General features: G+C 43.0%; 1 protein-coding gene across 2 annotated transcripts; it reads right to left on the bottom strand.

Moving 5' to 3' along the window:
• Positions 1-1,000: 1,000 nt before the first annotated feature.
• Positions 1,001-15,177, bottom strand: LOC146961262 (NLR family CARD domain-containing protein 3-like). 2 transcript variants are annotated; one of them, XM_085770301.1, is made up of 12 exons: positions 15,071-15,177; positions 14,696-14,806; positions 14,330-14,440; positions 13,646-13,694; positions 13,230-13,455; positions 11,220-13,068; positions 10,958-11,131; positions 10,594-10,767; positions 2,239-2,412; positions 1,922-2,092; positions 1,722-1,768; positions 1,021-1,563 (listed from the first exon to the last, which is right to left on the bottom strand). In XM_085770301.1, exons 1-12 carry the CDS (start codon positions 15,115-15,117, stop codon positions 1,034-1,036), a joined length of 3,663 nt encoding a protein of 1,220 aa, XP_085626427.1. In that variant the 5' UTR covers positions 15,118-15,177; the 3' UTR covers positions 1,021-1,033. The 2 variants fall into 2 exon arrangements, with proteins under 2 accessions (XP_085626428.1, XP_085626427.1); XM_085770302.1 differs by lacking the exons at positions 10,594-10,767; positions 10,958-11,131; positions 11,220-13,068; ... (3 more) ...; positions 14,696-14,806; positions 15,071-15,177 and adding exons at positions 2,501-4,316; positions 5,144-5,372; positions 5,548-5,614; positions 5,996-6,118; positions 6,211-6,326 and having other exon boundaries at positions 1,001-1,563.
• Between the last annotated feature and the right edge of the window lie 1,939 nt (positions 15,178-17,116).

The raw sequence follows: 17,116 nt of genomic DNA on the forward strand, positions 1-17,116 counted from the left end.
CAGGTTATTTCATAGAAATTGACACTGGGTTATTAAACTTAACTTCTTAAGGAAATTTAAACATTTCATTCAACAGATTACTATTACCAGTTATTCATCTTGAATTACTTCTTTATGTAGGTGAATCTTTCCAGCTAAAAAGTCGGTCCTCACCACTTTAAACACATAAACACACTGGCACCGCCCACATGTGAGCTAAGACAATAAAGAATTTTCTCCACTGAAAAAACTAGTTATTCAACTGAACTAACACTTCTGACAGAAAGATAAGATGAGACCTGAACACGGAGACGACGGATCAAGGTGACTTCCAGCTAAAATCACTCCAAGTCGTTCCTGGTTCTCATTATCATTTCCATCAAAGTCATTACCAGTTCCATTAATGTCATTACTGGTTCCATCAGTGTCATTACCAGTTTCGTCAATATCTTCTTTGGTTCTGTCGGTGACATACCAGTTCCATCATTAGGCCTATCTTCACTGGTTCCATCAGTGTCATTACCAGTTTCATCAATATCTTCTTTGGTTCTGTCAGTGTCATTACCAGCTTAATCTAAAGGCCTTCATGGTGTGTAGTCACAGGATATAACTGACTTTTCTTCTCCTCTATGAGTAATTACTTGATATTTACATATTAGACATCTGCTCCCATTATTGTCCAGCTACAAAGGTACGATAACATTGGCTAAATTGTTGTTACTGTACTTATATTATGAATTTGTTCAGAAATTGCTACTGTAGCTAGCTGTCTGACTGTTAGCATTGCTGTGGAGCATGTATCGGCAAAACTTGTATAGGGGTAATTGTTGGGGTTGCATTGTTTTTGGTACACGGCTAGTTGTTGAACTGCTGCGCACCTGGCAGGCTAACTGCTTCTGGAAAAACACTAGCCAGTCACAATAGCTAACTGCTCACCAATTTTTGTGAAAAATGTATTGAAGATGGAAACTAATACTGGACACAACGATTTTGATAAATGTCAAATACTTTGGGGTGGAGCCATGTTTTCTGACACAGGAGGTGGACTCCCTTCCTACAGCTTGCAAAGTGACACTGTGGAGTAAAATTTGCAGAGTCTGAACCCAGGATACAGAGGTTCAGTGAATGTGGTGTTGAAGGTGTGGAGGTGGATCCATTTGTCAGGGGAGACACTGTAGAAGGACAGAGTGCCAGCAGGACAGTCCACATACACTGCTACTCTGTCAGAGGAGGGAGGGACAGAGATTTGTATTCCCCTGTTGTTGTGCCAGGCAGAGTAACCATCATCATTGGAGCAGCTCAGACTCCAGGACTGGTCGTTCCTTCCAAACCAGCAGCTAGCGTTGTTTCCTTTTCTTCTGATTCCTCTGTAAGTGACACCAATCTCAAGCCAGCCACTCCACTCAACTTCCCAGTAACAACGCTCTGCCAGTTTATTCCTCAGCAGCAGTTGATAGCATTCAAATCTGTCGGGATGATCACGATATAGCTGTTTCACCGTCACATACGTCACCGTGCTGTTGTTGTCAGACAGTTCGAGGAATTTGTTCACTGTGTTGGTGTCCAGTTCCAGTTCACAGGCGTCTGATAGAGAGGTCAAGTCACAACACAGCTGCAGTTTATAATTTGACATAGGTTTATTGTTAGTTTAGTACTGAACAGATCTCTAAAAATTATAGCTCTGCATCCCTGTAAACAAAAAATATCTGAATGATTGTACATAAATGAAGAATAATACACACATTTCCTCAGACCAGGTTTCAACATCTGTTTCCCACCGTGATCCAACCTGTGGGAATAAACATAGTCAGACTATCACTGATGGTTTCTTAAAACATGAACATTGAACAAGCCTCATGGACTGCTGATGGACATTAAGTTTCTAAATGCTGGGGCTGACTAGCAAAAAACACTGAGAGAGCTTCTGTCCATCTGTCCATACCTGAGAGTGTCCAGTCTCCAGTTTGGATCGTCCAGTCCAGACAGAAGCATCATTCCTGAGCCTCCTGGATGATTGTAGCTCAGGTCCAGTTCTCTGAGATGGGAGGGGTTGGAGCTCAGAGCTGAGGCCAGAGAAGAACAGCCTTCCTCTGTGACCAGACAACCTGACAGACTGGACACACAATATAGATATAAACCAAAGCCATAGCCACCCAACTACTACCCCGATATTCAAGGAGACATTGCAGTGCCATTGCTGTGCCACAATAATACAACACAGAATGTTGTTGTTTTTGCAGCAAATAATGTGATCCTTACGTGAGACCTTCAAGCTCACAGTGTTGACTCTTCAGTCCAGCAGAAATCAGCTTCACTCCTGAATCCTTCAGATCGTTGTTACTCAGGTCCAGTTCTTTCAGACGAGAGGACTGGGAGCTGAGGACTGAGGACAGAGCTTCACAGCTTCTTTTTGAGAGGTTACAGCCACTCAGTCTGGGGATGGAAGAATAATTAGCACCAACAAAATGTTTTGTCAAAAATAAAACATTAAGCATACCTAATCAGTTTTGTATCTACATACAGAGCTTTGTTGGAGGCTTTGACCACTGGCAGCAGCCTCAGAAGAGCCTCCTCTGAAGCAGAGTATTTCTTCAGGTCAAACACGTCCAGATCTTTTTCTGATGACAGTAAGATGAAGACCAGAGCTGACCATTGAGCAGGAGACAGTTCATCTGTGGAGAGACGTCTTGATCTCAGGGACTGTTGGATCTCCTCCACTAGAGAACGATCATTCAGTTCAATCAGACAGTGGAAAAGGTTGATGTTTTTCTCTGGAGACAGATTCTGAACAAGCTTTTTCTTGATGTAGCGGGTTGTTTTCTGATTGGTCTTTGAGCTACTTCCTGTCTGTGACATTAGACCCCGAAGCAGAGTCTGATTGGTCTCCAGTGAAAGACCCAGGAGGAAGCGGAGGAACAAGTCCAGGTGTCCATTTGGACTCTGTAAGGCCTTGTCCACAGCGCTCGGGTAGTCAAAATGAGTAAATGGGAGTGAATGACTTGCTTTAGAAAGGCTTCTTAATAGTTTGAACCTTCTGGGGGATTCTGACAGCAGATTGACTCCAGAGTTGATGAAGGTCAGATGAACATGAAGAGCAGCCAGAAACTCCTGAACACTCAGATGGACAAAGCAGAACACCTTGTCCTGGTACAGGCCACTCTCCTCTATAAAGATCTGTGTGAACACTCCTGAGTACACCGAGGCTGCTCTGATATCAATATCAGACTCTCTGAGGTCGGATTCATAGAAGATCAGGTTTCCTTTCTGCAGCTGCTCAAAAGCCAGTTTTCCCAGACACTCAATCATCTTCCTGCTCTTTGGACCCCAGTGTGGATCTGTCTCAGCTCCTCCATCATACTTGATCTTCTTCAGTTTGGTCTGAACCACCAGGAAGTGGATGTACATCTCAGTCAGGGTCTTGGGCAGCTCTCCTCCCTCTCTGGTCTTCAACACCTCCTCCAGAACTGTAGCAGTGATCCAGCAGAAGACTGGAATGTGGCACATGATGTGGAGGCTTCGTGATGTCTTGATGTGGGAGATGATCCCTCTGGCCTGCTCCTCATCTCTGAACCTCTTCCTGAAGTACTCCTCCTTCTGTGGGCCAGTGAACCCTCTGACCTCTGTCACCATGTCAACACACTCAGGAGGGATCTGATTGGCTGCTGCGGGTCTTGTAGTTATCCAGAGGCGAGCAGAGGGAAGCAGTTTCCCCCTGATGAGGTTTATCAGCAGCACGTTCACTGAGGTGGACTCTGTCACATCAGTCAGGATCTCAGTGTTGTGGAAGTCCAGAGGAAGTCGACACTCATCCAGACCGTCAAAGATGAAGACGACCTGGAACTGATCAAAGCTGCAGATTCCTGCTTCTTTGGTTTCAGTGAAGAAGTGATGAACAAGTTCCACCAAGCTGAACTTTTTCTCTTTCAGCACATTCAGCTCTCTGAAAGTGAATGGAAATGTGAAGTGTATGACCTGGTTGGCTTTGTCTTCAGCCCAGTCCAGAGTGAACTTCTGTGTTAAGACTGTTTTCCCAATGCCAGCCACTCCCTTTGTCATCACTGTTCTGATTGGTTCATCTCTTCCAGGTGAGGCTTTAAAGATGTCTTCTTGTCTGATGGTTGTTTCTGGTCTGCCTGGTCTCCTGGATGCTGTTTCAATCTGTCTGACCTCATGTTCATCATTGACCCCTCCAGTCCCTCCCTCTGTGATGTAGAGCTCTGTGTAGATCTGATTCAGAAGAGTTGGGTTTCCTGCTTTGGAGACCCCCTCAAACACACACTGGAACTTCTTCTTCAGCTTAGATTTGAGTTTACGTTGACAAACTGGAACATGAGTCCCTGAATGAACAAAGAGGAAATCAAGGTATTTTTATACTTTCAATATTTCATTCCCCTAAAGAATGACTTTATAAACATACCGTCGTATATGGACAAAAGTAATGGAACACACCTCCTAATCACTGGATTTAGGCACTTCATTCAGAGGATCTTCATAGCAAACACAATGCCAGGCATCATATGGACAGTGAAGCACATTACCACTGGACTCTGGAGTGGTGAAAACATGGTATGTGATGAATCATGCTTCTCAATCTGGCAACCTGAGTCTAGGCAAATCTTGGCAAATGCCTGAAGGGCTTTACCTGCCAAGCTCCATTGTACCAACTGCAGCTTGGCGGAGGCATAATGCTATGGAGTTGTTTTTTCAGGCCCTTTAGTTCCAAGAGAAATCATGATTCAGTTTACCAAAACATTTTGGACAATTCTATCCTTCCAAATTTGTGGGAACAGTTTTGGAAAGGCCTTTTTCTGATCCCACATGACTGTGCCATAGTGCACAAAGCAAGGTTCAAACAAGTATAGTAGGTTGGCATGGTGAGTTGGGTGTTAAGAACTTGAATGGCCTGCACAGCGCCCTGACCTACACCCAACCAGACACCTTTGGAATCAACTGGAACGGAGATTGCGAGCCAGGACCTCTTGCCCAATATCCATACATTACCTCACAAATAGTCTTCTGAATTAATGGGAGGAAATTCCCAAAGATAAACTCAAAAAATCTTGTAGAAAGGCAGGTTTAGTGTGTAGGTGGTCCAATACTTTTGTCCATATGATGTAACTGCCTCCACCTTGTCAAGGTAAAATATTCAGAGAAATGCTCTTACTGCTTTGCAGACAGTCAGCCAGCTCCTCCTGCTTCATTCTCTTCAGGAAGTTCACTGTGATCTTCAGAAATGCCTCTCTGCTGCTTCCTCTCTGTTCTTCATCCTCACCATCCAATATCTCATCATCATGTCCCAGATTCTCTATGCATTCTGGGTGATCTGGTCTCAGGACCCTCTGGACTCTCTTCAGCTCATTCCTCACAAAAGATACAATGTTCTCCTCCAGCAACTGGAACAGATGATAGACTGATAATTTAAACTGAAGACAACAAGTGAGTCACGTATCAATCTGAAGGTCTGCTGGTCTAAACAGAGCAACATGGAGACTGTTAGGACCTGAAGGGAAGTTCAACATTTAATCTGTCGTTGACGTAGTTCGACAGTAACAATGTGTGTGTACAGACCATAAATATGGAGTCAAGGTCTGGTTGATGGTGATCACTATGGACCTCCGAGATCTGCTGGTGAACTCTGTGGAGAAAATATGATGATTTTAAACCTGCAATGACACGATTAAAAGTTGGAGTGGAGAATGGAGGGGATTAATGTTTTGAGTTCCCGTATAGTGGATCCTGGTAGAATAAACTGTCGGATCTCAGCAACACACAATTCATTCAGAGTTTTTATGTTTTGAAGTTCATTGAAAATGTAACTTACTTGTCAAAATGTTTTTCTTGCATCTTGGTGTTAAATGTCCTTAAGTGTTCATTTCTCTTTGACACACTGCTGAGTGAATGACAGACTGGTGTCTGAGGATGGACCCTGAGTGAAACACAATAAATGTTCAGATCTGGGGATACAAGGCTGTATTTAATATGTTTGACAACAAACTTTGGCAAAAAAATACCTTACCTCTGACTATCAGACTGTTCTCCATCTTTGAACACAATAATTCGAACTTCAGACCGGGTAGTCTTAAAGGACACACAGCTGGCATCAGGTCCAGGTGAGTCTGGTCTTTGCTGCTGCCCAAGACTTCAACACAACAAACGAAGCTTTGACGGTGAATAATGATGTGAGTGCCGAACTCTGACAGAGTCATGGACAGTTAAAAATCCTCATCTCACCTTTTAACTTTCGTCCGGCACTCATGTTTCCTCCACAGAGTGGTGTTTGAGGGAAGGACTCCCTCCTCTGTGTCCTCCTCACACTCATTCATAGCAGAGCTGCCATCTTCACACATCACGACAGAACTCACTTCACAGCACACATTCGTTCAAATTATTGTCAGTAACATGGCACAAACACTGAGCAGCATACCTGGGACATAGTTGATCTTAGCTGTCAGACCAGTTCTGACTTTCCTGACATACTTCCTCAACAATCTAACCTGAATTGAACTGCAATTGTTGTTTGTCTAACAATGATAGACACAACTTTAATTTTGAGTCAGATTATTAACAATACTTGCACAAAAAACAGCAAATAGTTGAAACAGCAAATGAGCATGCAGTCGCATTTTACTGTCCAGTTTCACAGTGATACAAGACAATGTGACCACTGTAATCCTGTTCAGATACCGATATTTACAGATTTCTCAGGTAAGATTCTCACCTGCTGAACTCCCTGCAGGTCGACCTTCAAACACTTTCCTCCTCCATGTGTAGAAGAAACATCAGGAGCGAAGATGGTGCTCCCTCTCCTTCACCAGTCCTGGTGTCTGTGTGTGAGCTGAGGACAAGTCACACCCCCATAACTACAAAGTCCATGTACAAAAAAATGGAAAGATGACATCAAAACTTGTCTATCCACTCCAAAGTATGCAGTTTCCTGGCAGTAGCTACTGTTCCTTTATGTGTCCCTCTACTTTCTGCAAGGTAATTGACCAAGGTTTGGCATATACTTGCATGACTTGAGGTGGTTTATGACCCGATTTTAGCTGGACAAATTGGCAGAATCTCTGCTTTGTTGAGCTAGGCAAAATGGTGATTTAATTTCGGATGTCTGGCAATGCCATGGCAACATGACCATAGAGAGAAAACACGGAGGCCATTTTGTCGGAGCCTTATCAACAGCTGCTCCCTCATGTTTCTTCCTCCTCCGCTTATACGAATAAAAGAAGGGCGCCGGCGCTTTTTAAAAAATATAGAGAGGTTTCTCACACAGAACTGCTTAGATTATCATGGCAGCAGCGTTTTCTGTGTTGTAAGGAACTTTAACAAACCAGAGCTTTCAAACGAATCTCTATGGCACTTGTCCATCCATTGCTTGGACATTGCTCAGGGGCAAACTAGCTTGTCGCTGATGATCATAATGAGAGCACATTAATTATAAGCCTTGGCGTGTACAGAGTGAGTTTGAATTAACATAATTTCTGAAATTAATTTCCTGTATGCCCACCTTATTTAAAATCTATGTATTTGTGCATGAGGCTTTGAGTATTAGGAGGTTGTAATGTGGACTGGTTTAGGTAGATGATGACTTGCCACAATTGCAGTTAGCAATAGCTCTGAACTCACAGAGTGGATGGACAAGGAAGTAGGGATATCCACACTTCATGCAACATTGCCCATACAATGCCAGGTCTCCACAGTGCTATATTCAGTCATGAAAAGTAGAACACAGACAGTACAACCTGCACATGTTGACTCCATGGGTCTATTACAATATAATACATCCGTGGTTGGCTCCCTGCATCTCTCAACTCCAGATACAACTCACCAAAACAAGAAAGGCGCCATCTAGTGGTGTTATACTAAAGCTACAAGATCTTTATAGTTAATATGTTTATCAAGACACACTGATAAAAATGTACAAGTTTGTAACTGAACTCAAAATGTGGACTTAATGAAAAGATGGATCTGGTCCAACCAATAGTACAGAACTCATTGGCTAGAACAGTGATTTTCAACCACTGTGCCGCGGCACACTAGTGTGCCGTGAGCTTTCGCCAGGTGTGCCGTGGAAAATCACCAAATTTAACTTAGGCTAATTGATCCAAACTAGTGATGCAAATTTTGATTTTTTTTTTTCAGACCGATAACCGACGCTCATAAGCGATTATAACCGTTAACGAGTGAGATTCAGCACTCCATCGAGTGTCTTTGACTAGGCTCGTGCCGACCGGCCAGTCTCATTTTGTTTGTTTTTTATTTTTATAACACACGCGCGCTGCTCCCGCTGTGCTGCAGCTCATCCACGCCAGCGGAGCGCTCCTCTGCTCGTCTGTGCAGCTGCAGGTGAGTGACGGGGAGCCGGCTGAGAGCCCCTCCTTTTTTATTTTAGGGGCACCGTCCTTATTCGTATTCACTCGGTTTTCCACACACACACACACGTCATTTTAAACATGTGTGTGTGTCTCGTGTGCAGACGCAACGGTCAAATATGTATAGACGGACGAGCAACAACTTAATTAATCATCATTTAATTATTTTATTTTGAAAATTGACCGGATTCTCTCGCCTTTTCTGTGCCCGACTTCCTGTCTGGTACGATCTGGTCTATCCAGCTTGACAGTCGGCGCTCTCGCTCGCGGCTCGCGTGAAAAATAGAACTGAACCGATCTGAAGCGCTGCAGGCGCGCGCACTGTGCTCCAGAGCGCGAGATGTGCGACCAGGCAGAGTGAAGCACGCGTTGCAGGTTGCACTCAGAGTTTGTTCTGACTTTCTATCACAGGGAGTGCACAGCATAAGTTTAAGTCCTCTCATGTTTGCTGTGAAATATGGCTGAAGGCACGAGTGGAAGTGTGCATGTGTTGACAAGCTCCCATGAGTTGATTGACAGCTAAAAAAAAAAGGCTTTGTTGAGCATCTGTGTCTGCAATAGTGACTGTCTGGCAGAGTTGGCTAATAAAATAGGACTTTTTTTTATGTCAATGAGTGTAGTGGCAGAAGCCTGCACAGTGACCATTACTGAGTCAGAACAAACTAAATACACTGTAAGAGACGTGTATAATGTGTATTATATTTACTGCATTAGGCTGCACTGTGTCATTTTCTAACATTTTTGGTTAGTGGTGTGCCGCGGGATTTTTTTAATGAACAAAGTGTGCCGTGGCTCAAAAAAGGTTGAAAAACACTGGGCTAGAATGTCAGCTCATCTATTAAAATATATAAGCATGCACTATCTTGTAATGGAATCACAATTTACCTCAGTTTGGTTAATGTTAAGTTAAACGTTAAAAAGTGATGCATGTTGTCCAACTGATTTAAAAATAATAATATCATGTTAAATCTTCAAACTTGTTCAAATTTTTTATTTTTCATTGGTGAAGTCAAAGAGAACATTGACAGTTTCCTAAGTTATCAGCTGAGTAACAAATGTTCGTGGTCATAGCAGTGATTCTAAAACCATCATATTCTTCACACGACACATTAAATAATAAAACATAACACACACAATGACACACAGAACACAAAATGGTTGTATTTTTGTTGCACAGTCCCGTGACCAGGAGGTGTTCGATATGTGATATTAGCATGTGTGCACATTATCCTTGCATATGTACTCAAAATCACTGTAGATAATATTATAGAAATCAACATTGCACTAAATGATCATTTGTAGCAATAAACTATTTCATGAAATTACATGAAAAATATAATTGTTTCCTACACATGAGGTTCACATCACCTCCTCCCTACAACCTGCAAAGTGACACTGAGGAGTCCAATGAGCAGATTCCAAACCCAGGGTACAGAGGTTCAGTGAATGTGGTGTTGAAGGTGTGGAGGTGGATCAGTCTGTCAGAGGAGACACTGTAGAAGGACAGAGTGCCAGCAGGACAGTCCACATACACTGCTACTCTGTTAGAAGAGCGCGGACAGGGGATTGGTATTCCCCTTTCGTTTTGCCAAGCAAAGTAACCATCATCTTTGGAGCAGCTCAGACTCCAGGACTGATCGTTCTTTCCAAACCAAGAGTCAGCATTGTTTCCTTTTCTTCTGATTCCTTTGTAAGAGACACCGATCTCAACCGATCCTCTCCACTCAACTTCCCAGTGATAACGATCTGTCAGTTTATTCCTACATAGCAGCTGACAGCAGTCAAATCTGTCTGGATGATCAGGATATAACTGATCATTTTCCACACATCTCACTGTCTTGTTGTTGTTGGTCAGTTTGAGGTTTTTGTTCACTGTGTTCATGTCCAGTTCCAGTTCAACGGCATCTGATGAAGAGAACAAGACACAACACAGTTTATCACATGACTCATTTGATGGTTTTTATTTATCTTGTTCGTTCAATCTTGAACTAAAAACTTAAATATATCTTGTGAGTAGAGCAATGAACAAAGTGATGTTTGTTGACATGAATGAATAATACACACATTTCTTCCAACCAGGTTTCAACATCTGTTTCCCACCATGATCCGACCTGCAGGAAGTAACATAATCAGATTAGCACTGACTGATGGTTTCTGGAAACATGAAAATGTAACAAGCCTTATGAACTGTTGTTGGAGATGACGTTTCCCCATGTGAAAACAGTGAGAGAGTTTCTGTCCATACCTGAGAGTGTCCAGTCTCCAGTGTGGATCCTCCACTCCATCAGACAGCAGCTTCACTCCTGAGTCTCCTGGATGATTGTAGCTCAGGTCCAGCTCTCTGAGATGGGAGGGGTTGGAGCTCAGAGCTGAGGCCAGAGAAGAACAGCCTTCCTCTGTGACCAGACAACCTGAGAGACTGAACACATAAACACAGTTTTCTGTGAAATAAATGAAAGCCATCATCACCTACATAACCAGGCAACAGATGGGGCCATTAGATGCACATTATAACTACTATCCAGATACTGAAGAACACATTGCTGTGCCACAATAACATGTATAACACTGAATGTTGTTGCCTTTGTAGCAAATAACTTGATACTTACTTGAGAGTTTCTAGTTCACAGTGTGGACTCTTAAGTCCAGCAGAAATCAGCTTCACTCCTGAATCCCTCAGGTTGTTGTTACTCAGGTCCAGTTCTCTCAGAGTAGAGGACTGGGAGCTGAGGACTGAGGACAGAGCTTCACAACTTCTTTCTGAGAGGTTACAGCCACTCAGTCTGGAGAATGAAGAGTAATTAACACCAACAAAATGTTTTGTCAAAAATAAAACATTAAGCATACCTAATCAGTTTTGTATCTACATACAGAGCTTTGTTGGAGGCTTTGACCACTGGTAGAAGCCCCAGAAGAGCCTCCTCTGAAGCAGAGTATTTCTTCAGGTCAAACACACTCAGATCTTCTCCTGATGACAGTAAGATGAAGACCAGAGCCGACCACTGAGCAGGAGACATTTTATCTGGGCAGATACATCCTGATCTCAGGGACTGTTGGATCTCCTCCACTAGAGAACTATCATCCAGTTCATTCAGACAGTGGAACAGATTGATGCTTTTCTCTGGAGACAGATTCTCACGGATTTTCTTCTTGATGTACTCGACTGCTATCTGATTAGACTGTGACCAGTACCCTATCTGTGACATTAGCCCTTGTAGAAGAGTCTGATTGGTCTGTGAGCTACTTCCTGTCTGTGACATTAGGCCTTGTAGAAGAGTCTGATTGGTCTCCAGTGAGAGACCCACGAGGAAGCGGAGGAACAAGTCCAGGTGTCCGTTTGGACGCTGTAAGACCTCGTCCACAGCATTCTCATAGAAATATGTTGTTTTACATATGTTTTTTTTCACTTTAGCCCTCCAGGAAACTTCTGGCAGCAGATTGACTTCAGAGTTGAAGAAGGTCAGATGGACATGAAGAGCAGCGAGAAACTCCTGAACACTCAGATGGACGAAGCTGAACACCTTGTCCTGGTACAGGCCTCTCTCCTCTCTAAAGATCTGTGTGAACACTCCTGAGTACACTGAGGCTGCTCTGATATCGATGCCACACTCTGTCAGGTCTGATTCATAGAAGATCAGGTTTCCTTTCTGCAGCTGCTCAAAAGCCAGTTTTCCCAGAGACCCAATCATCTTCCTGCTCTCTGGACTCCAGTGTGGATCTGTCTCAGTTCCTCCATCATACTTGACCTTCTTCACTTTGGACTGAACCACCAGGAAGTGGATGTACATCTCAGTCAGGGTCTTGGGCAGCTCTCCTCCCTCTCTGGTCTTCAACACCTCCTCCAGAACTGTAGCAGTGATCCAGCAGAAGACTGGAATGTGGCACATGATGTGGAGGCTTCGTGATGTCTTGACGTGGGAGATGATCTCTCTGGACTGCTCCTCATCTCTGAACCTCTTCCTGAAGTACTCCTCCTTCTGTGGGCCAGTGAACCCTCTGACCACTGTCACCATGTCAACACACTCAGGAGGGATCTGATTGGCTGCTGCAGGTCTTGTAGTTATCCAGAGGTGAGCAGAGGGAAGCAGTTTCCCCCTGATGAGGTTGGTCAGCAGCACGTTGACTGAGGTGGACTCTGTCACATCAGTCAGGATCTCAGTGTTGTGGAAGTCCAGAGGAAGTCGACACTCGTCCAGACCGTCAAAGATGAAGACGACCTGGAACTGATCAAACCTACAGATTCCCGCTTCTTTGGTTTCAGTGAAGAAGTGATGAACAAGTTCCACCAAGCTGAACTTTTTCTCTTTCAGCACATTCAGCTCTCTGAAAGTGAATGGAAATGTGAAGTGTATGTCCTGGTTGGCTTTGTCTTCAGCCCAGTCCAGAGTGAACTTCTGTGTTAAGACTGTTTTCCCAATGCCAGCCACTCCCTTTGTCATCACTGTTCTGATTGGTTCATCTCCTCCAGGTGAGGCTTTAAAGATGTCTTCTTGTCTGATGGTTGTTTCTGGTCTGTCTGGTCTCCTGGATGCTGTTTCAATCTGTCTGACCTCATGTTCATCATTGACCTCTCCACTCCCTCCCTCTGTGATAAAGAGCTCTGTGTAGATCTGGTTCAGAAGAGTTGGGTTTCCTGCTTTAGAGATCCCCTCAAACACACACTGGAACTTCTTCTTCAGGTTGGATTTGAGTTTATTTTTGCAAAATGCAGCATGGATTCCTGAATGAACACAAAGGAAATCCTTCAGAAAAAAAGACACCCTAACATATTTTTTTTTTTAGCCTTAATAGTATGTTGTTTATTTTTTCCAAAAATTAATTTCAAAAATACTTTGACTACTTATGCTCCATTTCCTGTTAGCATCATAGAAATCCTCTTACTGCTCTGCAGACAGTCAGCCAGCTCCTCCTGCTTCATTCTCCTCAGGAAGTTCACTGTGATCTTCAGAAATGCCTGTTTGCTGCTCCTCTGCTCTTCATCCTCACCATTCAACACATCATCACGATCCCTTTGTTTCTCTAAGCATTCTGGGTAATCTGGTCTCAGGACCTTCTGGAGTCTCTTCAGCTCGTTCTTCACAAAAGTGACAATGTTCTCCTCCAGCAGCTGTTAACAGACAACAGATGATAAACTGCACATTTGATTTACATATAACACAACATGCGATTCATGAGCAGAGCAGAATCAAGACATATACACTACCTGAATTATATTTTGGCAATTAATATTTATTCTGTGGTTGATCTATTTAAACAGTAACTTATTTATAGTCTATAGACTCTATACATGTACAGACCGTAAATATAGAGTCCAGGTCTGGTTGATGGAGCTGGGCAGACTGCTGACTGTAGAATAGAAAAAGAATAGAAAAATACTTTATTCATCCCCCTGGAGGGAAATTCAACACTATGGACCTCTGAGCTCTGGTGCTGAACTCTGTGGAGGAAAAAACAACTTATCTAGTTTGGTAATACGATAAGATAAAATAAAGATAATCAGTACTCAAGTGTCTATTATTCTAGACATGATTCCTATCATGAGGTAGCCTGACTCTCGCCAGACCCTTGTAGTTCCGCAAAGCTACGCTGAGCTCCGCACAAGGGTCTGGGACTGCTCCATAGGCGATTCATTTCAGAGGGCGGGGCCTTGTAAAAAAATCTTGTATGTGATTGGATAAACCACTTGTCCGTTATCTTGAATGACGTGCTACTTCAGCCACTCACTGCGAGCCGCCATTGTTGTTTGACTCAAACAGTCGCTTCAGCGCTACGTCACACCTCAGAAAGTCCCGCCCGGCGATCCTGATTGGTTCATTATTTTTTGCTCCGGGGAAGAAGTTTGCATTGGCCTCGAGTCCAGACCCTTGTGCGAAGCTGAGCGTAGCGCCTCTGGCGTAGCTTTGCGGAACTACAAGGGTCTGGCGAGAGCCAGGCTAATCATGAGGACAGACAAGAACAAAATTCAGTTTTAAAAGTCATACCTTCCATCAGCAGGTTGCCCAGTTTTAAGGTCATAATAACGACCCATAGACCCGTCACTCTTCAGGGACACACCGCTGGGTTCAGGAGAGTCTGGTCTTTGCTGCTGCATCCTGATACAAACAGGTGACAAGATAAATTTGGAAAACTGAATTGTGATCAAAATTTTGCCTGAAATTTTTGAACTCCAGCAAAGAATGTAATTAAAATGTCATCATAGAATATAATATGAATGTAATAGTAGAATGATGATATTAGTTTACTGAGAGGTTTTATTTGCTAAGCCAGTACTGAAGTGTCTATTCGACACATGATTCCTATTGTGAGGACAGACTGATAATAACAAAATTCACTTTTAAAAGTCATACCTTCCATCAACAGGTTGTCCAGTTTTAAGGTCATAATAACGACCCATAGACCCATCACTCTTCAAGGACACACCGCTGGGTTCAGGAGAGTCTGATCTTTGCTGCTGCATCCTGATACAAACAGGTGACAAAATGAATTTGGAAAAATGAATTTTGATCGAAATGTTGCATGAGATTTTCAGACTCCAGCAAAAAATGTAATTGAAATATCCACATAGAATAGAATATGAATGTAGGCCTAATAGTAGAATGATGATTTGAGTTGAGAAGTTTTATTTGCTATGTCAGTAGTGAAGTGTCTATTATTCGAGACATGATTCCTCTCATGAGGACAGACAGACTGATAATAACAAAATTCAGTTTTAAAAGTCTTACCTTCCATCAGTAGGTTGTCCAATTTTAAGGTCATAATAACGACCCATAGACCCGTCACTCTTCAAGGACACACCGCTGGGTTCAGGAGAGTCTGGTCTTTGCTGCTGCATCCTACCTACATTGCTAAAAATAATTCAGTAGGACACAATACAATACAATGACACATGATTTAGGTCTCATTACTGTTCAGGATACCTGGATGATCAGCAGACAAGCTGCCTGACCTGGTCTGACTCTCTATATCTCCCCCATGATCTGAATTGAACCGGTTTCTTTCCATCAGATTCACTGAACAGATTCGTCTATGAGGGAACAGGTCTCTAGTAGAGATAAGACTGTCTTTTTAATGGTTAGATGATTCTGTTTTGGCATCAACAAGACAAAGAACACAAAGGTCACATTGATCAAGGTTGTCTGACCAGTTCTTTCTGTGTTTTCAATGACAACTGCTTCTCACAGTCAGATCTCTGTTGATTCGATGAAACACCAACATAAATGCAACTGAATCTCAAATCATTGTACTTTAACTCCATCAGAAATTGGTAAGACTATTAGCCTACATATTTTAAAAACAGTCAATCAGCATCTATAATCATTTCTGCAGTCCAGTTTTAAAGTGACACAAGACAATGTGACCACAACGATCCTGTTCAGACATTTACAGATTTCTCAGGTAAGATTCTCACCTGCTGAAGTCACTCCAGGTCAACTTTCAGACACTAATTTCCACCTTCATGTGTCAGGAAACAACTCACGTGAAGTAGCTACTGTAGGTGCTCCTTCTCCTTCGACAGTCCTTGTGTGTCTGTGAGTGTGAGCTGAGGACAAGTCACGCTCCCATAAGTGCGTGTCTAAAAAAAAACATATGGGCGAAATCAAAACTCGTCCATCCACTCCAGAGCACACAGTTTTCTTTATTTGTCCGTCTACTTCCTTCAAGGTAGCTAATTGACCAAGTTTTGGCATTTACTTGCATGACTTGAGGCAGTTTAATTTTAGCTAGGCTACACAAATTGGCAGAATCTCAGCTTTGTTGGGCGTTGTTGTTTAGTCCTTGTTGTCACTCAGTGCCCTTTCCTCCGCTGTGCCTGTGCGAAGTGTGATTGGAATGTCTGACAGTAGCCATGGCAACAGGGCGATGGAGGGAAAACACGGAGGCCATTTTGGTGCAGCTGTGATGACAGTTGGCGCCTTTCTTTTTCTTCCTCCTCTCTTAAAAACAAGATGAGGGTGCTTTTTTTTCGTTGGGGATTCTCACACAGGGCTGCTTAAATTATCACGGCACCAGCGCACTTTTTCTGTCTTGTTAGCGTTGGTGCTAAACAAACCTGCCTCGGAGCTTTCAAACTAATCTTTAATGCGCAAAGGCTGACGAGACTCATTGTGACTTGGTGTCATGTACAGGTTGAGTTTGAATTACCATGGTTTCTGAAATTGTTAATGTAGTATGCCCACCTTATTTAAAATATGTAGGCTATGTGAGGTTTTTGAGGATTTGCTGGTTGTAACTGGGAGATCTAATGACTAAAAGGTTAGCAATAGCTCCGGTTAGCTCACAGAGTGGACAGACAAGGAGGTAAATTTCCATACTTCATGCTGTAACATCGACTATACAATGGTCTCCACAGTGCTACTGAGACAAGGAAAGTAGAACACAGACAGTACAACCTGCACTAGTTGGCTCGGTTGGCTCCCAGCATCTCTCAACTCCAGGTAGGCTACCACCACAACTCACCAACACAAGAAAGGCGCCCGCCACCATCTAGTGGTGTTATACTAAAGCTACAAGATGTTTATAGGTTATGTTTATCAAGACACACTCATCAAAATTTACAGGTTTATAACTGAAATCAAAATGAAGACTAAATTAAAAGATGGGTGTGAACCAATCAGTATATGAGTCATTGGCTAGAAAGTCAGCTTGTCAGCTCATCTATTAAAATATTTAATTAGGGAAATGTTTTATAACTTTTCTTGTGATGCCTCTGGTCCGCTACACTACACACAACCATTCCTGCAGTCATTCACAGAACAAACCATGTAATG

This window comes from Trachurus japonicus, chromosome 24, assembly GCF_045865225.1.
Source record: "Trachurus japonicus isolate A0001 chromosome 24, Traja_1.0".
NCBI classification, from domain to species: domain Eukaryota; kingdom Metazoa; phylum Chordata; class Actinopteri; order Carangiformes; family Carangidae; genus Trachurus; species Trachurus japonicus.